Genomic DNA, 21,664 nt, shown 5'->3' with positions numbered 1-21,664 from the left:
GGATCTTTCTGCATTAGTGCTGGTATGATCATTCCCTTTATTAATTTCTTTGCAAATATGTTGCTCATTGTTTAAGAATATGATATTTCGAGAGAGATTGATGAGAGAATTGTGATTCATTATTGAGAATAGGAGCCCTATATATAGGGATTACAAAGTACATGTTCTAATGTTACAAGGAAAACTAATCTGATTAGGATTAGGAATTCTAAAACATTCTCTCCTATTACCACTCCTAGTTTGATTAGGCACACTAAGTCGATTTTCCTTCAACACTCCCTCTTGTGCCGCTCAAACTTGGTGATGACGCTTCATCCGTTGCCTCGTTAAAAACCTTGCTCAAGTGAAAAAACCATGTGGGACAAAAACTACTTCGAGGAGGAGAAAAAGAGTACAACACGTCCTCTACTCTTCGGGAACGAATATGTAGACATCATGACTCCCCCTGATGTTGATATCTCCCCCTGATTGCTACAATCATGGGAGTTCGGATAACTTTCTCAATCCGATGCTCTTCATATGTTTCTCGAAGGTGGATTTAGGTAACGACTTAGTAAATAAGTCTGCTACATTATCCTCTGATCGGATTTGATTTACTTCAATCTTTAGAAGCGATTGTTGTTGCTGATTGTAAAAGAATTTAGGCGATATATGCTTGGTGTTGTCACCCTTGATGAAACCTAACTTCATTTGCTCAATACAAGCTGCATTATCCTCATAAATGCATGTAGGTTTATCCGTGGTAGACTTCAAACAACAATTTCCTCGAATATGTCTAATTACAGACCTTAGCCATATACATTCACGCACGGCTTCATGTAGAGCAATAATTTCTGCATGATTTGATGAAGTAGTAGCAAAGGTCTATTTTGTAGACCTCCAAGATATCGCAGTGCTTCCCATGGTAAAGACATAACTCGTTTGGGAGCGAACTTTGTGAGGGTCAGAGAGGTACCCTGCATCAGCAAAACCCATCAAAATATCATTGTCGTTTTGATGGAGGGGAGTAGGAGGATGCCGGCCACCATGGACGGCGGCGGCGGCAGCCAACTCTTGGATGGTGGCATTTTTCCTCATGGGGTCCGATCCCAAATTTCTGTCATTCCTTTTCTCTCTGTAGGGATAAAATAGGCCCATATCAATCATACCTCGTAGGTATCGAAAGATTGTCTTTACACAAATCCAATGGTGGCGTGTTGGCGCAGAGCTATGTCGAGCTAACAAGTTCACTGGTAAGGAGATGTCCGGTCTTGTGCATTGAGCTAAGTACAATAATGAACCTATTGCACTCAAATAGGGCACTTTGGCCTCTAATGATTCTTCGTCCTCATCCTTTGGACGAAACGGACTTTTTCCGGGCTCAAGACTACGACCGATCATGGGAGTACTCACAGGCTTTGCTTTATCTTCATTAAAGCGCTTGAGAATTTTCTGAGTATATGCAGACTGATGGATTAAAATCCCATAACTACGGTGCTCGAGTTCTAAACTGAGACAAAACCGTGTTTTCCCAAGATCTTTCATCTCAAATTCGGATTTCAAATATGTAGTAGTTTCCTTTAACTCATCTAGAGTTCCAATTAGGTTCATGTCATCAACATATACTGCTACGATTGCAAATCCGGAACTTGTTCTTTTAATAAACACGCATGGGCATATTTCGTTATTAATATATCCCTTCCCAATCAAGTAGTCACTTAGACGGTTAAACCACATTCGTCCGGATTGTTTTAATCCATATAGTGAGCGTTTTAATCTTATTGAAAACGCGCTCCGTGGTTTAGAGCCACTTGATTTGGGTAATTGAAGTCCATCTGGAACCTTTATATATATATATATATATATTGTTAGAGTTATAAGAAAGCTTGAAGAAGATGAGAGAAAAAACCAGAAAAAGAGAGAGTTTCGTACATCACTATATTGATGAAAAATGACTTTTTGTTTTTGTTTACAAGAAGATATCCTATATTGACTTGACTTGGGGTAATCTACCCCTTTTACCCTTAACAGCCCCCTCAAGCTGATGGGAGGGAACCAGCATCAGATTGCAGCAGATGAAAGAGTAAGATCCATCATATCTTTGACCGTATGCTATGCTTGAGTATAAAAACCTGCAGCATGATACATGTGATAGCTGTGACTTGATGTAGATAAAAAATGATTGACCTGGTGCCTCATTTTCACTATTGCATTAAAACGGCTCACTTCCTTTTCATAATGCCCAGAACTAATTAAGTGGACTAGATCTTGCATCTTCAATTGGCACCACACACCAGTCATTGAAAACAGAGCAAGTTTCACTTGTATCAAAAAACTAAATATCACGGCATATATTTCCAATGCACCATTTCTAGAATGATCAATCACAGGGAAGCCTTCATACAAGCCTTCGTTGAATGCATCACCAACAACCTACTAGAGAAAACCCATTCAGAGACAAATTGATATTGTCTCTAATAGCTGAGAATTCGTCCCCTAAAAAAATTTGAGACGGAATCGTTTTGTGGCTAAAGTCGTCTCCTAAAGCTCGTCCCAAATTGTTTAAGGCAACGACCGATAAATTCCGTCTCCTAATGTATTTGGAGAAGAAATAAAAATTGTCCCCTATTCAATGAAATTTTATCCCCAATTCTCATTGAGCATTGAGAGAATGGAGGGAAAATAAAATAAATTGGCGCCAATCAGAGGAATAGGGGACGAACTCACTACGTCTCCTTTTATTTTCAAAATTCAAATTTTTTTCAAATTTAATGGCGCCAATTAGACAAATAGGGGACGAAACTCACTCCGTCTCCTTTTATTCAAATTTAATTTTTTTTTTTCAAATTTAATGGCGCCAATCGGACAAATAGAGGACGAAACTCACTCCCTCTCCTTTTCTTCAAATTAAAAAATAAAATTCAAATTTAATGGCGCCAATCGGACAAATAGGGGACGAAACACACTCCGTCTCCTTTTATTTTTTTATTTTATATTTTAAATTTAATGGTGCCAATCAAACTAATAGGGGACGAAACTCACTTTGTCTCCTTTTATTCTCAAATTTTAAATTATTTTTAAATTTAATTTTTATTTTTAATAAATTATTAAATTATATTAGACAACAAATCTAATGGTTGTCGCCAATTATATAAATAGAAATTTTTTTTACCAAAAATTTGAATTTATTAAGGATAATAGTAATAAACAGAGCCTAACATCAACTTTTTTTTCAAATCCAACAAACATGAACAAATTGAGCACTTTCATAGTATGCTTCACAAGTCTTCAACTATAAATAATATCTGTAACAAATTAAGATCAATAATGCAGACGGCTTTTGATGGAGAACCAGAGGCATATGGACAATCCTTAAACATGTGTCTGATCAGTATACCTGCACCAAAAGCTTTAATCATAAAATACCGCTGACTCCAAGAAAATTCATGAAACTGAGGAGATGAAAATAATGTTGGACCTTAACAAAGTTCAATAATTATTTGATATGAATTTTATATGTAGTGAAAAAGATTCACATACCTCAACTCCCAATTTCTAGTCAATTTCCAGTAAAATGAGTACAGAGAGTTCAAAATGGCTTGGCTGTGCTCTGTTATCATGTTTGATTTGAATCATTACCAGATAATTAAGAATGCCAATGCCTACTTTTGGAAATGAAAGTTGTAAATGCACAGACAAGTCTAAATGCAAGATGTTTAAAAGCTTGAGCAACAGAACAGATTACTTACTGATCTTTGTCTTTCTTCATGGACATGAGCTTGGGTTGTGCACTTGGATCTGGAAGTTCGTTCTGGAATCTACAAAAACTAAGGGGGAGGTGATGGGGCAGTATAACCAGGTTGATAAGGCTGCATTAAAAGAAATTTTTCATCAGAGAGAACACAAACTGTGAATTCATAACTGGAGAAGATTCAAATAAACCATTTCAAATCATCAAAGTTACCATAAAATGGTCACATGTTCTAATAAATTACATATATGCGTTATCATAGTTAATTGATATGAAAAAATATCTTCTCATGGTACATCGAATCGCAATAAAAGAAGTGGAAAAGCAGGACAATGATAGCTTCTAAATAAATCGAAGGTGCTTTACTTATATGAATATAAGGAATTTCTAAAATTACTAATCTCTAACTTAGAAATGGAATCAAACAGATTTATAAAAGATCATGAAAATGACCACTGCATATGCAAAGGAATGAAAGCATTCTAGCTAATTACCTGATGACAGATTTCATAAATGATATCTCCCTTCTCATTGCACCACCTCTGGACACATTTTATATGAGCATACTGGAATTGTAGAAGAAACAGTTGAGGTTTGGATAAAAGATTTATATCAATTTTAAGCAATTCGCCATAGATACACAAGCACACAAATAACAGAGTGAGCATGGCATAAATGCATAATCCAGTGGACTAGAACATAAGAAATGAGACGTTTAACTTACATACAAAATCAAGAGTATCAAACCTGTGGGATAGAACATAAGAAATGAGATGTTTAAACTTCCAGGACTTTAAAGGTTTCAAACTTATCAAACAAAAGTACTGCAAAATATATAATTGAGAGATCAAGAGTATCAAACTTGCAGGAACTATTCCGAGAGGCATCTTTATTGCAGTGTCCCAATCCTCTCTCTCAAGAGGTCCATTTACTACCTTCTAAAAAGTGTGGTACTTATAAGAATAAAATGATGAGCTTAATATATGCACATGTATCTTCAAGACAAATTCACACACACACACACACACAATGAGCTTAATATATTCACATGTATCTTCAAGACAAATTAACACACACACACACACAATGAGCTTAATATATGCGCATGTATCTTCAAGACAAATTAACACACACACACACACAATGAGCTTAATATATGCACATGTATCTTCAAGACAACTTTAAAGGTTTCAAACTTATCAAACAAAAGTACTGCTTCCAGGACTTTAAAGGTTTCAAACTTATCAAACAAAAGTACTGCAAAATATATAATTGAGAGATCACACACACACAATGATATATCAGACTTGATCCCCTGTGAGAATATAGTTTGCAATCCCCTGGCAGAAATTTTCTCTCTGGGATCAATCACTCTATGCTTTGGAAACTTGAAATCCCCAACCAATATTAACATGGAGTTCATCATAATAAAGCAACAAATTCACCAATTCACAGATCTGATCCAAACTCGTATTACAGCAAACACAAACCATCAAAACCATACAAAAGCTTCAATTTCAGAAAAAAAAAAAAAAAATACATACCCCTTGAATACTCTTGCCAATAACAAGACACTTGGGTCCGCTTGCCCTTCTTAGTGGTCTGGTACACTAGCTTACCTCCTATTTATTGACCCAAAACAGCCACCAATTAACACAACGACAGCGAAATTGAAACCCAAAATTTGAAATCGGGATCCATTATTTCGTTTTGTGAAATATGAACAATAAGCGAAATGAAAATAAATAAATTACCAGGGTTTTGATGATCCTGTCTGGTTGGAGTGTTGGACTTGGTGGCCGTATAGTTAGATCTGAAGTCAGAGGCACGTTCTCCTTGGAGGCTTGCCGGAGCTAGGGTTTGGCGACTGGGGAGGCTCCATCATATCCCGTAAGAACTTGTGGTGCGGCTGTATAGACTTCATCTATGTCAATTCCAAAAAGAGACGGAGAGGGTTTTAGAGAGAGAGCTTGCTAGCAGTTAATGAGGGGGAGAGAGACAGTAAGGGAGTGAGCGGAGGAGATGGAGGCAGTGGTGGCCGTGAAAAGAGAGTGGGAGAGAAAGAGGAGAGGGCTAGCGTTTCGGGGAAGAGCCACAAAGATGGGTCACTAATTCTTTCGGAGAAAAAGTGAGGATGAGATGGGCTGCGAGAGAGAGGGGGAAAACTGACCCAAGTGTGAGGGAAAGGAAAATTTTGTTCCCTCGTGTTGAAATTTTTAATTTAGTCTTTTCCGCGTTTTTTTTAATTTTTAGAATCAAATTGTAGACATCGGTCAACAGTAAAAATCGATATCAGTAATATTCATAGAAATCGGTATTTGAAGAATTGATGTTAATGACATTTTTTTACATCGCGTGAATTCCTCACCAATGTAATTGTCATGATGTCTAAGGCCAAAATTCTAGTAGTGCCAATTGAAAAGAAATCCCCTCTAAGTGTATCTGGGTGAGGGAAAATTCTCTCAAAGAGTTCAAATTAGGTGAGAAGTAACTCCTCAAATACAAATTTGTGTGAGAAGAAATCTCTCATCTCCTAAAAGAGAATCTGGGTGAGAAATATTCTTTTCGAAGGAAATCCGAGTGAAGAGTGGAATTGAAGTGAGGAGAAATCTTCTCAAAGAAAATCTGAGTGAAGAGTATTCCCTTTGAGAGAAATCCGAGTGAAGAGTGGAGTCCAGGTGAGGAGAAATCTCCTAAAACAGAATCTAGGTGAGGAGTATTCCTTTTAAGGGAAATCCGAGTGAGGAGTGAAATCCAGTTGAAGAGAAATTCCCTCAAGACGAATTTGGGTGAGGAGAATTCACGATGAAGTAATTTTAGCAAAAGAAAATAAACTTGATGAAGCCATATCTCAAAAAGTAACTCATTGTAATTTAAAAACTTGATGGAACCACCTATAGTATCTTTTTAGACGTAAATGAAGTTAACATTCATATTTTGTTATATGTAAATCTAATATGTTGATATTCATATCACTTAAGTTGAAGAACTCGGTCACACTTGTTAAGGTCGGACTATCCAGGGGCGGATTCAGAAATGTTTCTCAAGGTAAGGCAAGACTCAAAGTAAATAGTAAGGATATATTCAGTAGGTCAATATATCCAACGAAGCTTGCCTATTTTGCTCGTTTCTGCAAAATTTATGTCATTTTGACTTATATCTGCCATTTTCACATATACAGCTTGCCTATGCCAAACCTATTGAGGATATATTCAGTACCAAGATTGCCTATTTTACCATATTCCTGCCATATTTCTGCTATTTTCACATAGCTTGCCTATACTAAATCTATGTAAACTCAAAAATTCAATCTAAGCAAGTGCTTAAGGTGGGCTCTATGTGCATCTACCCCTGGGACTATCTAGAGACTCAAATCTTCATTGCGAATTGGCTGAATTAAATGTCCGAGTACATTTTAATTAAAGATAAATTATATATGATAAATATAATTATGAAAAAATAATAAATAGATAACCTTTTTTTTACTTAAATACCCCTTATACATATACAATGAAAACCACATTAATTTAGAAGGGTAAACAAGTAAAATTAGAGATTAGAAGTAATAAGGAAACCCCAAACCATGATTTGGTCCTATGCTACAGAAATTGGCAGATGGGAAGCGAGCCTTTGCACTTGGCTAATTGGCTCGTACCGGGCTCTCAGCTAAAATTGAATGCACGCAAGATGTTTGTGAAAATGGCTATGAGAACGTCCCATGGCCATTTTGAAGGAATTTTTTTTTCTTTCCTGATGGATACTCATCCACTACCGCTCTACGTTTTTGGGTTTTCCTTCAGTATTCATTTGCTTAATGTATGTGGTCTGCGTCTTATAGCTCATGCATCACACAAGTACGTGCAAAATCAATTTTTGTGGCGACTATTTGATTGTGACCACTGACCTCCACCATATTGTACCTTCTTATATTCATTTCGTCCCCATTGTGAACCACTAAATAGATGGATCATTGCCTCAAAAAAAAAAAATCAATTTTTTGTTCCAACTACATCAACTTAAAGTCTTAAACAAACTAAGCACTTATGCTGCTTTATTAAGTCTTCAAATAGAAAAAATTTATGAAAACCTCCATAAAACATCCATATGTTGAATTAAGATAAATAATGTCGTAACAAATAATAACTTATGAAAACTCCTCTGTGCCATCTTCCCCATGGAGCTTAAAGTGTTTGTGAAGCTTGCATTTCCATTGTCTATACACTTCGCCATATGATCTTCAATGTACTTCATTATATCAGGGTTTGTTTCGTCAAACTCAAACTTTGTCTGATATCAAAACAAAAAACAAGTGAGCCTACAAATCAAATGATTTACAAAATATGAATATAAAAAGTAACTTACTGTCAAAGCTGTTATGATAGTAGTCTTATCATTTTTAGAGACTTTTTTCCAAGTCTTGACAATAAGTGGAGCATGTTTGCGCGTTAGTGATCCAATCTCAGAACTAAACATAGCATTAGCTTGGATGGTCTTAAGGAGTTTTTGTTCACGATCCATCCGAATTGGAATTCTCTTTTTTGCTGCATTGACAACAGCATGAGTTCCTACACCTCTTGTAATGCCACGAGTTTTCTTGACCTGTGAAGAAGCCACATCTTGACCCACCTTGCCTATGAGAAACAAGTACAATCAATCCATTTAAGCATACTTCTATAAAAATAATGTATCTGTAGAATTTCAAGTAAACCATCATATATGCCTTACATGTTGGGTGTTCTGCCCTAGTTGCATGATCTAGTTGTAGAGGAGGCTGTTGGTAAGACAGTGGTTGAACGCGTCGTTGAGTCATATTGCGTGGTTGAGACTGAGTGAATTGTTGTGGCTGACTTGCAATTGATAACCTCTTCTTCTTGTTATTGGCGGATGCATTGGTTGGTTTCAAGATCCTAACAGACAACATTAGAAAGATAAATAAATAAATAACTGACTAACTATTAACATTATAATAATGTTTTTATTTTCAGAATTGCTGTTTTCATCTTATTTTCATAATTGCTGTTTTCATCTCTACAGACAGCTCACGACCAAAGACCCCATTGTTCACCTCCAGCGTCCTATCTATATTGAGTTTATATAATTAACAAAATATCAGACCTTTATTGACCTAAATTTGGTTTAGACGGATTAGTTATCTTCTAATAACAAGAGCAATATAAGTTTCCATCATCATAAAGCATTAGTAGGACACATGAAAAAACAAATAAATAAAATATAAGAAAAAAAGGAAGAAAGAAAGAAACACTATTAGAACCTGTAAATAAAACTCTACCTTTCCATTGTAATGCAAAGAAATCACAAATTGCTACCTGCAATGAAAAAAAACATATTAAATCGCAATTGTTCATGCCCTATAAGTCTATAACACATACCTATCCTCTATTTCATATATATTTCCACTGAACTTGGGGATAGAGGGAATGTTTGCGAAATTGTTAAACATATTTTACAACATGCACCAGCAATTAACCAAGCAAGCAAAGAGACATATGAATGAGTTGTAGCTAGCAGGTTAAGTTTGAAGTTGAAGAGGCATATATAGTCGTATTTATAGGGTCAGGGAAAGAGTCAGCACGTATGCATATGAGAATCTTGAGTACTTGCAAGCAGGAAACCCAAATTAAATATTTGTCAAAAGTAAGAAGACTACTCAAGAACAAAGAAAACGACTTGGCAAGTTTGGTGGAGAAGATGGTGGATTTGTTGAAAGGGCTCCCGGAGTTGATGGCAGGGCTCAATAAATCCTTGCGAGATACATATCAAATTACCATACCAGCACCAACTCTACTACCTAGGTTTAGAATAGTTTGTCAAAAGAGGAAGCAAGGATTCTAAGATTCTAAAAGTTATTAGGTTGGAGAACAAGGGTAAGGGAAGTTTTGAGATGAAGATTAGCAAAGAGATGATGGTCACCATGTTTTCTTGGGACACGAAGGCCCAACTATGTCACCAAGTCAATCTAGGATAATAGTTCTTTCAATCAAGGCGAATCATATGCCAGTAAACAATTTACAAACAACTCAAGAGCCATCAAGCCAGTATTACCAGATATATGACCGAATCAGCAGAACCTAGCTGCAATATTGTATTGAAAACAAAAATCAGCAATACCAAAAGTTAAAAAAAAATATTGATTGATATTCCATTACAAACATGAAAAATTCTAATTCAAGAGGCTAGGCAAAAGGAAGCTACGAGAGAAGAGGGATTACATGATGGAGACCTTGTTGCTTGGAGATATTGGTGTTTCGGAGGCGTATGGAGAAGACGCAGAGCGGTATTGATGCCGTGATCAATATTAGGCGTGAATAGGGAAACAGAATAAAAGATTTCCTACTTATAGAGACCTAAATGATAATTACCGCTCTTTATTCCCTCCAAGTTTTATTAGCTTTGCAAAATCCCGCCAAAAACAAAATATTTATTAACTTGGCTAAACCCTGCCAAAAATAAACTTCAATAAAACAAAAATATCGCCAACATATTTAGAGGCAAAAAATTTCGTCCCTATTTCTTTTCGTCCAAAATTTGAAATTCAGCATAATTCCCTGCTCAAATTTTTACCAATTATTATTCTCAAATTTTTTTTTTTACCAATTATTTACAAATTAGAAAAACATAGGAGACCAAATTAAATCTCATCCCCAATTAAATTTGGGGACAAAAAATATTTGTCCCCAATTGATATTTATTTGTCTCTAATAGCGTTCAAAACTTTTAGGGACAAAATCAAAAAATTTGTCCCTAATTATGTGTTTGGGGGACGAAAAATTGGTCCGTCCCAAAAATTTTTGTCTCTAAATGGGTTTTTTGTAGTAGTGAGCTAAAGTGAGGATCATACTCAAACTCATTCAGATATGGAAGGGCTACAGAATCTGACGACTAAGTGGAAAAAGCTGTCTCCCCTATCCTCTGAGTGTCGTATCTACCGAGTTCCCAAGAGGCTACGTGACGTGAAGGAGAAGGCTTACACACCTCAGGTGGTCTCACTTGGTCCGCTTCACCATGGTGGAGAAGGTCTCCAAGCCATGGAAGAACATAAATTGCGGTATGTGAAGGACTTCTTTGAACGGATCCCCGAGGTAAGAGTAGAGGATTGTTTCACATATTTGATGGATCGGGAAGAAAAGATCCGTGCATGTTATGCAGTAGCAATTGAATTTAATGCACATAAACTTGTGGAAATAATTCTGGTTGATGCCATTTTCACCTTTGAGTTGCTGCTCAAGAGCTCTTTTGATTCCCTGCAAGATAAGAATGACTGTATATTTGGGAAGCCAAGGATGTCCAGGGTCGTGATATACGACATGATGTTGCTTGAAAATCAGATCCCATTCTTCATTCTCGAGTATTTTCATACTGTATACTTCACCAACCGTCCTATTCCTTGGCTTTCCCTCTTTGAGCTTACCCATAAGTTCTTGCAGAATGGGGTATACATAAGGTCACTTGGAGATACGATGAAGAAACTCAATCATGGTCCTCAAGAAGATAGAATACACCATTTTGTTGATTTTGTTCTAAAATGTCATCGACCTCAACCTTCTGAGCTTCCCCAAATAAAGAAACTCAAGACTTCAACCATACCACGGGCCACAGCATTACACCAGGCTGGAGTCAAGTTTGTGAATGTCAGTAACCAAAACTTGTTCGAGTTTGAGAATGGATATCTGAAAATTCCACACTTTAAGAATTCGCGGTTCAACAGAAAATTTCTTTCGGAATCTCATTGCCTACGAGCAGTGTGAGCTTCATGATCACTACATCAGCGATTATGTGTTTTTCATAGATCGCCTGGTGGATCAATCCAAGGATGTGGAGCTGCTTGTTGAGAATAATATCCTTGAATCTAAACTACCAGATAGTGAAGCAGCTGCGGCCTTTATTAACTCACTTGACTTCGGGCCTATTTTGTTCAGTAGAGATTTCTACTTTACTGATCTCTGTGAGGCTCTGAATGCATACTATAGTGTCCCCGGCACAAGTGGAAGGCAAGCTTGAAACAGGACTACTTCAGTACTCCATGGGTTGGACTGTCTGTTATTGTAGCGGCTATACTTCTCGTGCTCACTTTCATTCAAACTGTGTGCTCTATAATTGCTATATAGGGTCTCTTGTCGCTTCATTTTGATGTTTCTGGATTTCAAGTGTGTTACTCATGTACTTGTTTGTCTAAAGATAAAGGTGTGCTGTGCTGATTGCTTCTGTTTTCTATAATCATCTTTTCCTTTTCATGTGTCACATGTTTTAGGTCCAGAGTCCATACCAAACAAATTCCTTTGTTCATTTTGTGAACAAAAGACCAAGCATTTATCAACTTCATTTTTGTTGGCTATGTTCGAGGGGATAGAATCCCAACGAGAACGTTTGCCACCCTCGTCAGCTTGTCACTTAGAATCGATAGCCCCAACTGCTCTACAGATAGGGGTACTATACCAGGAATTCCCATGATTATACAATTTTGGTCGATGGGATCTTTCTGCATTAGTGCTGGTATGATCATTCCCTTTATTAATTTCTTTGCAAATATGTTGCTCATTGTTTAAGAATATGATATTTCGAGAGAGATTGATGAGAGAATTGTGATTCATTATTGAGAATAGGAGCCCTATATATAGGGATTACAAAGTACATGTTCTAATGTTACAAGGAAAACTAATCTGATTAGGATTAGGAATTCTAAAACATTCTCTCCTATTACCACTCCTAGTTTGATTAGGCACACTAAGTCGATTTTCCTTCAACACTCCCTCTTGTGCCGCTCAAACTTGGTGATGACGCTTCATCCGTTGCCTCGTTAAAAACCTTGCTCAAGTGAAAAAACCATGTGGGACAAAAACTACTTCGAGGAGGAGAAAAAGAGTACAACACGTCCTCTACTCTTCGGGAACGAATATGTAGACATCATGACTCCCCCTGATGTTGATATCTCCCCCTGATTGCTACAATCATGGGAGTTCGGATAACTTTCTCAATCCGATGCTCTTCATATGTTTCTCGAAGGTGGATTTAGGTAACGACTTAGTAAATAAGTCTGCTACATTATCCTCTGATCGGATTTGATTTACTTCAATCTTTAGAAGCGATTGTTGTTGCTGATTGTAAAAGAATTTAGGCGATATATGCTTGGTGTTGTCACCCTTGATGAAACCTAACTTCATTTGCTCAATACAAGCTGCATTATCCTCATAAATGCATGTAGGTTTATCCGTGGTAGACTTCAAACAACAATTTCCTCGAATATGTCTAATTACAGACCTTAGCCATATACATTCACGCACGGCTTCATGTAGAGCAATAATTTCTGCATGATTTGATGAAGTAGTAGCAAAGGTCTATTTTGTAGACCTCCAAGATATCGCAGTGCTTCCCATGGTAAAGACATAACTCGTTTGGGAGCGAACTTTGTGAGGGTCAGAGAGGTACCCTGCATCAGCAAAACCCATCAAAATATCATTGTCGTTTTGATGGAGGGGAGTAGGAGGATGCCGGCCACCATGGACGGCGGCGGCGGCAGCCAACTCTTGGATGGTGGCATTTTTCCTCATGGGGTCCGATCCCAAATTTCTGTCATTCCTTTTCTCTCTGTAGGGATAAAATAGGCCCATATCAATCATACCTCGTAGGTATCGAAAGATTGTCTTTACACAAATCCAATGGTGGCGTGTTGGCGCAGAGCTATGTCGAGCTAACAAGTTCACTGGTAAGGAGATGTCCGGTCTTGTGCATTGAGCTAAGTACAATAATGAACCTATTGCACTCAAATAGGGCACTTTGGCCTCTAATGATTCTTCGTCCTCATCCTTTGGACGAAACGGATTTTTTCCGGGCTCAAGACTACGACCGATCATGGGAGTACTCACAGGCTTTGCTTTATCTTCATTAAAGCGCTTGAGAATTTTCTGAGTATATGCAGACTGATGGATTAAAATCCCATAACTACGGTGCTCGAGTTCTAAACTGAGACAAAACCGTGTTTTCCCAAGATCTTTCATCTCAAATTCGGATTTCAAATATGTAGTAGTTTCCTTTAACTCATCTAGAGTTCCAATTAGGTTCATGTCATCAACATATACTGCTTCGATTGCAAATCCGGAACTTGTTCTTTTAATAAACACGCATGGGCATATTTTGTTATTAATATATCCCTTCCCAATCAAGTAGTCACTTAGACGGTTAAACCACATTCGTCCGGATTGTTTTAATCCATATAGTGAGCGTTTTAATCTTATTGAAAACGCGCTCCGTGGTTTAGAGCCACTTGATTTGGGTAATTGAAGTCCATCTGGAACCTTTATATATATATATATATATATATATTGTTAGAGTTATAAGAAAGCTTGAAGAAGATGAGAGAAAAAACCAGAAAAAGAGAGAGTTTCGTACATCACTATATTGATGAAAAATGACTTTTTGTTTTTGTTTACAAGAAGATATCCTATATTGACTTGACTTGGGGTAATCTACCCCTTTTACCCTTAACAGCCCCCCTCAAGCTGATGGGAGGGAACCAGCATCAGATTGCAGCAGATGAAAGAGTAAGATCCATCATATCTTTGACCGTATGCTATGCTTGAGTATAAAAACCTGCAGCATGATACATGTGATAGCTGTGACTTGATGTAGATAAAAAATGATTGACCTGGTGCCTCATTTTCACTATTGCATTAAAACGGCTCACTTCCTTTTCATAATGCCCAGAACTAATTAAGTGGACTAGATCTTGCATCTTCAATTGGCACCACACACCAGTCATTGAAAACAGAGCAAGTTTCACTTGTATCAAAAAACTAAATATCACGGCATATATTTCCAATGCACCATTTCTAGAATGATCAATCACAGGGAAGCCTTCATACAAGCCTTCGTTGAATGCATCACCAACAACCTTTGAAATAAGAAGAACTAGCATGATAAGAGGCAAAAATTTCAGATTATTTGTGATTTCAATCATTCGCATTGAACCTCCAAGAAAAGAAGCTCTTCCAAGTAGTGCATATGTCCCCTCTTCTGGACAAAGAATTTTACCACCAACTTGGTTCCAAGTAGTGCATATATCTCCAGGAAATCGGTCAGTTCCAGAAGTTCTCGTCTTTGAACCCACTGAAGATTGTCTCAAAGCATTTCCAATTGCACAATGTTCAACTTTTCCACACAAAATATCAAAACCTTGGCTTAATCCTCGCCCAACCTGCACTTTCATGTTAATGTTCCTAGATTCTATCCCACAATATTCAGTTTCTTTGCATTCCACTTTTCCTGATATAGAGTGATCAGCAGCATTAGTGTCACGTGTATCAGAACCACAATCAACTGCTTCAATTTCTTCAAAATCATTCTCCTCCCAATAAGGTACATCTGATTCCCTCAATTATCCATCTTCAGTGTCACATGCCAGATCTATTAGCTCCAAACAGCTCCCGGAAACCTCTACCTTCTTAGTAGATACATATTCTAAATCACTATGCATCTGAAGATCTCTTTCCTGGCTTGAAGTCTTTTGAGTTTCTTGAGCTAGACAAGTCTGTTCTTCTTTTCCTTCACAAACTTCAACCTCCAATATAACTTCTGGGTTTAAATTCTGTGATTCCCCAAGAAGCTCAGTATCACAACTATCATATCGAGACCACTCATACTCTGCTAACTCAGCATCTCCGTCCAAGGATTCAACAACAGTCTCTGAGTTTTCTTCTTTCCAACCAGAATCAATAACACTAATGTTGTCCAAACTAAATTTTCCAGAATCAACCGGAACAACTTCAGAACCATTGTCTTCAGCACAACCATTTGAAACACAAGTAGCCAATTTAACATCATCACATATGGAGGCATCAGGTGATTCAAGAGTAGCTTCAAGAGCTTCTTTCTGATTCTTTGAACAAAAATTGGATGAATAAACAGAGTTGCCTTGCTGTGAAAAACCTTCTCCTTCAGACTGAGAAAAATCTGCATTGTTATTGCAGCTATAGTTCATATTTGGAGAGAAGTTACCATTTTGTTGTGGGAAGCAATTTTGTTGCATGAGACCTCCATTTTGCCGAAAGTTGTGTCTCTGCTGAGTAATACCATAATCGAATGCTCCAAAGTTGTTTTGAATTCCACCATCATATTTGGCATCTGTAACATGAGTTGGTGCAGGAGCATACCTACTGAAACTATCACCATGTGCCATCATTTCAGTCTTGAACCTCTCAAGCATGGACTTCATAGTTTGTTCAATCTCACTTTCAGCAATCAACAAAAGAGATCTTAATTCTTCCGTCGAAACAGAGGAGCTTAGTGCTTTGATTCTTATTATAGTTTTTATGGTAGCAAACTCTGAGGGCAAACCATGAAGAACTGAGTCTACTATGTCTTCATCAGCCATATAAACTTCCATCATAGCAAGCTGATCACAAATTGACTTGACTCGAAGTAAGTACTTATCAATAGAATCTGAGCCTTTTTGGATGCTGTATAAGGACGCCTTGAGATTCATTATGTTATACACTGAATCATCAACATATCTCTTCTTAAGTTGACACCAAATTTCCCTAGAGGTCTTACTTCCAACAATGAAGGAGAGAGCATCACTAGACAGAGTAGCTGTAAGAACAGACATAACAGCAAAATCATTCTGCACCCAATCCTTGTACTCCTTTGTCATATCAGATGTAACCCCACCTTCTTCTATAACTATGTATTGTGGTGGACGAGGGAATGATCCATCAATATATCTAATGAGCCCACAACCTGAGAACATTGTCTCTACCAGAAATTTCCATAATACATAGTTTGAGTCATCTAGGCGAACTGTAATTAGATTGTAGAAATTGGACAGCAGACAATTTTGTAACACAGTATTGTTATCCATAATGCAATGCAACACAGAATTGTAAAAGAACCCGAAAGAGACTCACAAATCTTCACAATTTAGTTCTTCTTGATGATACAGCAAACTACACTTATTTCTCAACAAACCGATGATTAATTGATACTATCTTCTTCTTTTTATTATATATATTTTTTTCTTTCCTTCTCATTTTCTTTTCTTTTCTTTGTCGGCGCTGACCACAGTTGACTGCTTCGATATTTTTCGTCCTTTTGTCGAAATACTCCGATTTGCATGATTTCCCACATTTTTATCTTGATTTCCTCAATTCCGCTTATTTCCTACACAATAAATAAAAATTGATTAATTACATCATAATTGACTTAAGGATTAGCTTATTTCTAGTGCTTTAGATACAATTACATGCATAGAAATGCGTGTAATCAACCGCCTAAGCATGTGCATTTTGGCCCCACTACTCTTTTATCATCACCTAGGGATCTTCATCAAGGGGGGATGAATAAGGCGGAAGCTACTTCATCTACTTCTACTGATACACATGGTTCGACTTCAAGATTAAGTTCTAGGGATGAGGAAGGTTTCGGCCCTACTAAGCAAGGTGAGGCCGTGAAGGCTACGGATCCTAGCTTGGCCGAAAACACCTCTAGGGATCATTCTACTAGTTGGGCTACATTTTCAAATTTGAGTTCTAATGGTTCACCGCCTATTTCATCATCTAGTGATCATCGGGAACAACATCAAGGGGGAAGTAATAAGGAGGAAGACTATTCTCATATACCTTTGGATTCTAGGGATAGGAGTGGACTGATCCATTCTACACTAGGCGAGGCCTTGAGGGCTAAGAACCCTAGTGGGACGGTTACCACCCTTAGGGGTTCAAGGGGGAGTCTCACTTTTTGTCCACCTCTTGATTTGACTCCATCGGAGCCTAGACTTCCATATCCACAAGGTAAGAGAGCTCAAGATCAAAAGAATCGGAAGGAGATACAAAAGCAAGAGCTCATTGAGCTATTCAAGTCCGTTAACATCAATATCCCATTACTTGATGCCATCAAGCAAGTTCCGGCCTATGCAAAGTGCTTGAAGGACATGTGCACTAATAAGAGGAAGTTTGTGGAGAATGAGGATGTGTACTTAAGTGAGCATGTGTCGGCCGTACTTCAAAGGAGGTTGCCTCCTAAGCTTAGTGACCCCGAGTCTTTAACTATTCCTTGTACCATTGGGTCGCGAAGCTTTGATCGAGCATTATTAGATTTGGGGGTTAGCATCAACCTAATGCCCTATGATGCGTACAAGACTTTGTCATTGGAGTCGATCAAGCCTCTAAAGATTAAGCTTAAGATGGCGAATAGGAGTATTAAGTACCCTCGTGAAGTGGTGGAGGACGTTCTTGTCAAGGTAGATGAGCTCTATGTGCCGACCGATTTTGTTGTACTTGACATGGACCCTCCTTATGAGGATGATGATGATGAGTTACCTATCATTTTTGGTAGAGCATTTATGGCGACTGCCAGGGTGAAGATTGACGTTAAGAAGGATTTACTCACCATGACAGTATTTGACACTACTATTGGGTTTCAGACTTTTGATGTTATGAGGAGCCCATTATATCATCTTGATGAGTGCTTCCGGATTGATGTTATGGATGATATTGTTGGGAAGAACTTTATTGAGCATTCATCGACAGATTACAAGGAGACTTGTATTGCTCAAGGTGGAACTGAATTTGAGAGTAAGGAGCATGTTGAGGCTATTGCACACTTAGAGGCATTGACACCATACTTGCCTAGACGTGTTCCGCCAGTTTTACCTTTGCCACCCTCTAGTACACCACCTATTCCATCATATGAGACCCCACCAGATTTGGTGCTAAAGACTTTACCTTCGACTTTGAGGTATGAATTTCTAGGAGAGGGGAGTACATTACCTGTGATTATCTCATCGAAGTTGAGTAAACTTGAGGAAGATAAGCTTCTGAGGGTGTTAAGTGAGCGTAAGAGAGCTATTGGTTGGACCATTGTCGATATCAAAGGCATTAGTCCATCCAAGTGTCAGCATCACATTTACTTGGAGGAGGGGTGTAAGCCCGCACGAGAGGCTCAGAGGAGGTTGAATCGTCCCATGATGGAGGTAGTGAAGAAGGAGATTATTAAGCTTCTAGATGTTGGAGTTATTTTCCCGATTTCTGATTCGACATGGGTTTCACCAGTTCAGGTTGTCCCCAAAAAGGGAGGAATTACAGTAGTGCAGAATGAGAAGGGTGAAGATGTGCCACAGCGAGTTCAGAATGGATGGAGGGTTTGTATTGATTATAGGAAGCTTAATGGAGCGACAAGGAAGGATCATTTTCCACTACCTTTCATTGATTACATGTTGGAGAGACTAGCAGGTCATAGTCACTATTGTTTCCTAGATGGATATTCGGGGTATAATCAGATTGCTATTGCTAAGGAAGACCAGGAGAAGACTACTTTCACATGCCCGTTTGGTACTTTTGCATATAGAAGGATGCCTTTTGGACTTTGCAATGCACCTGCTACTTTTCAGAGGTGTATGATGGCATTGTTCCATGACATGACTGAGCGCTTTATGGAGATTTTTATGGATGATTTCTCGATTCATGGAGATACTTTTGATGATTGTCTTCGACACTTGACCCTTGTTCTAAAACGGTGTGAGGAGACCAATTTGGTCCTCAATTGGGAGAAGTGCCACTTTATGGTGGAAGAGGGTATTGTGTTAGGGCATGTAGTATCATCACGTGGCATTGAGGTGGATAAGGCGAAAATTGAGTTGATTTCTAGTTTACCACCACCGAAGAATGTGAAAGGAGTTAGGAGTTTCCTTGGGCACGCTGGCTTTTACCGATGCTTTATTCCAGATTTCTCTAAGATCACCAAGCCATTGTGTGACTTGCTAGGCAAGGATGTGCCATTTGAGTTCACTTCGGAGTATTTACAGGCTTTTGAGCTACTTAAGGAGAAGTTGACTCATGCACCTATCATGATTGCACCTGATTGGACTAGACCATTTGAATTGATGTGCGATGCTTCAGATTTTGCTATGGGTGCTATTTTGGGTCAAAGGATTGAGCGAGCACTCCATGTGATATATTATGCTTCTCAGACTTTGAATGATGCTCAAGTCCATTACACTACTACAGAGAAGGAGCTTCTTGCTATTATTTTTGCATTGGAGAAGTTTCAGAGTTTTCTTCTTGGGAGTAAGGTGATTGTTCACACGGATCATGCGGCATTGAGATATTTGTTGAGCAAGAAGGATGCCAAACCTCGTTTGATTCGTTGGGTGCTATTACTCCAGGAGTTTGATATAGAAATCAAGGATAAGCCAGGTAGAGAGAACCTTGTTGCATATCATTTGTCTAGACTTGAGCATGGCGGAGACTCTTCTGATATACCATTGATTGAGCATTTTTCCGATGAGTACTTATTCCGTGTTGACACTGAGATGCCTTGGTTTGCGGACTTTGTGAATTATTGGGCTAGCAATGTTACCTTTATTCTGGATAACTATGATGCATAGGCCAGAAAGAAGTTTCTTAGAGATGCTCGATCATATATTTGGGATGACCCGTACATGTGGAAGGTGGGTAAGGACCAGGTGATTAGACGATGTATTCCTCAATGGGAGGCCCCAGAGATTATTTCATTGTGTCACTCATCTTTGTGTGGAGGTCATTTTGGTGGGAGGAGGACAGCTTTCAAGATCGTTCAGTCCGGTTTCTTTTGGCCTACTTTGTTTCGAGATTGTCATTCTTTCGTGCTTCAATGTGATAGATGTCAAAAGACCGGGAATATTTCCTCCAAGGCCCAAATGCCTCTCACTAATATTATGGAGGTTGAAATTTTTGATTGTTGGGGCATGGACTTTATAGGACCCTTTCTGAAGTCTCATGGGAACGAATATATCATAGTTGCGGTTGATTATGTTTCGAAGTGGGTTGAAGCCAAGGCCACAAGGAAGAATGATTCTAAGGCAGTCACCAAGTTCTTGAAAGAGCATATATTCTCTCAATTCGGGACTCATAGGATTATTATTAGTGATGGCGGCACACATTTTATCAACCGGACTTTTAATGCCTCATTGAGGAAATATGGGGTCAAGCATAAGGTTGCCACACCTTACCACCCACAGACTTCCGGTCAAGTAGAGGTGTCAAATAGGGAGATTAAGAGAATTTTGGAAAAGACAGTCAACTCTTCTAGGAAAGATTGGGCTATTAAGCTTGATGATGGTTTATGGGCCTATCAGATTGCATATAAGACCCCTATTGGCATGTCTCCTTTCCGCTTGTGCTATGGAAAGAATTGTCACCTTCCGGTCAAGCTTGAGCACAAAGCTATATGGGCTATCAAATTTTTGAATTTTGACTTGGAAGCAAGTGGTGAGAAGCGGAAACTTAATCTTTGTGAGTTGGAGGAGATCCGGGAAGAGGCATATGAGAGTGCCAAATTGTTTAAGGAGAAGACCAAGGTGATACATGATCGGAAATTGGTGAAGAAAGCATTTCTTCCCAAGCAAAAGGTTCTCCTATACAATTCTAGGCTCAAGTTATTTTCTGGAAAGTTGAGATCTAGGTGGAGCGGCCCTTTTGAGGTAGTTGAAGTTTTTCCTCATGGTGCTATCACAATCAAGAATCTTCATGGTGGGGAGCCCTTCAAGGTAAAGGGGCATTGATTGAAACCTTACTTGGACACCACATTTGACACTCAAGAGGAGGAGGTCACCCTCCAAGATGTCCCTTGACTCAGCCATGACATATGGACCGGCAATGAAGTCCTTAAACAAAGCGCTCGCTAGGAAGGCAACTCTAGCATTACTTGTGATGTTCTTTCTTGTTCATTTTGCATCAATAAGGCTATTTAGCCATCTTTTTGGGAGGTTGGGAGGTGCTTGGAGTGTGGAGAATAGGGAGATATTTTGAGCTACAATTCTTGTGTGGAGGTCATGGAGGATGATTTTGGGTTGTGAGTTGATGGGATGAAGACCACGAGCTTAATGGAGGACCCTTGTCCTTATTACTTGATGGGCTATTTGTGATGCATTGCTCTTGGACACTACAC

At 38.4% G+C, this 21,664-nt stretch overlaps 2 protein-coding genes and 1 long non-coding RNA gene across 3 annotated transcripts; 2 read left to right on the top strand and 1 right to left on the bottom strand.

Moving 5' to 3' along the window:
• Window positions 1-3,778: 3,778 nt before the first annotated feature.
• On the bottom strand, window positions 3,779-5,868 carry LOC112173316. The gene is made up of 4 exons (XR_002925527.2): window positions 5,485-5,868; window positions 5,275-5,352; window positions 4,225-4,296; window positions 3,779-3,848 (listed from the first exon to the last, which is right to left on the bottom strand). It is a non-coding gene; the product is annotated as an uncharacterized LOC112173316 (long non-coding RNA).
• Window positions 5,869-10,605: 4,737 nt separating this feature from the next.
• LOC112171696 (UPF0481 protein At3g47200) lies at window positions 10,606-11,749 on the top strand. Its single transcript, XM_024308840.1, has 2 exons — window positions 10,606-11,379; window positions 11,492-11,749. The coding sequence occupies exons 1-2, from the start codon at window positions 10,606-10,608 to the stop codon at window positions 11,747-11,749; spliced, it is 1,032 nt and encodes a 343-aa protein (XP_024164608.1).
• Window positions 11,750-20,432: 8,683 nt separating this feature from the next.
• LOC112171694 lies at window positions 20,433-21,278 on the top strand. Its single transcript, XM_024308838.1, has one exon. The coding sequence runs from the start codon at window positions 20,433-20,435 to the stop codon at window positions 21,276-21,278; it is 846 nt and encodes a 281-aa protein (XP_024164606.1).
• The last annotated feature ends 386 nt before the right edge of the window (window positions 21,279-21,664 follow it).

This window comes from Rosa chinensis, chromosome 6 (assembly GCF_002994745.2).
Source record: "Rosa chinensis cultivar Old Blush chromosome 6, RchiOBHm-V2, whole genome shotgun sequence".
Classification (NCBI taxonomy): Eukaryota; Viridiplantae; Streptophyta; class Magnoliopsida; order Rosales; family Rosaceae; genus Rosa; species Rosa chinensis.
This window is presented reverse-complemented; position numbering and strand designations above follow the sequence as displayed.

Bases quoted from the DNA above. Each gene is read 5' to 3' on its own strand.
- LOC112171696 (XM_024308840.1), top strand. From the start codon at position 10,606: ATGGAAGGGCTACAGAATCTGACGACTAAGTGGAAAAAGCTGTCTCCC. The intron at 11,380-11,491 runs GTCAGTAACCAA...GCCTACGAGCAG, and splicing joins CTGGAGTCAAGTTTGTGAAT to TGTGAGCTTCATGATCACTA.
- LOC112171694 (XM_024308838.1), top strand. From the start codon at position 20,433: ATGGAGGTTGAAATTTTTGATTGTTGGGGCATGGACTTTATAGGACCC.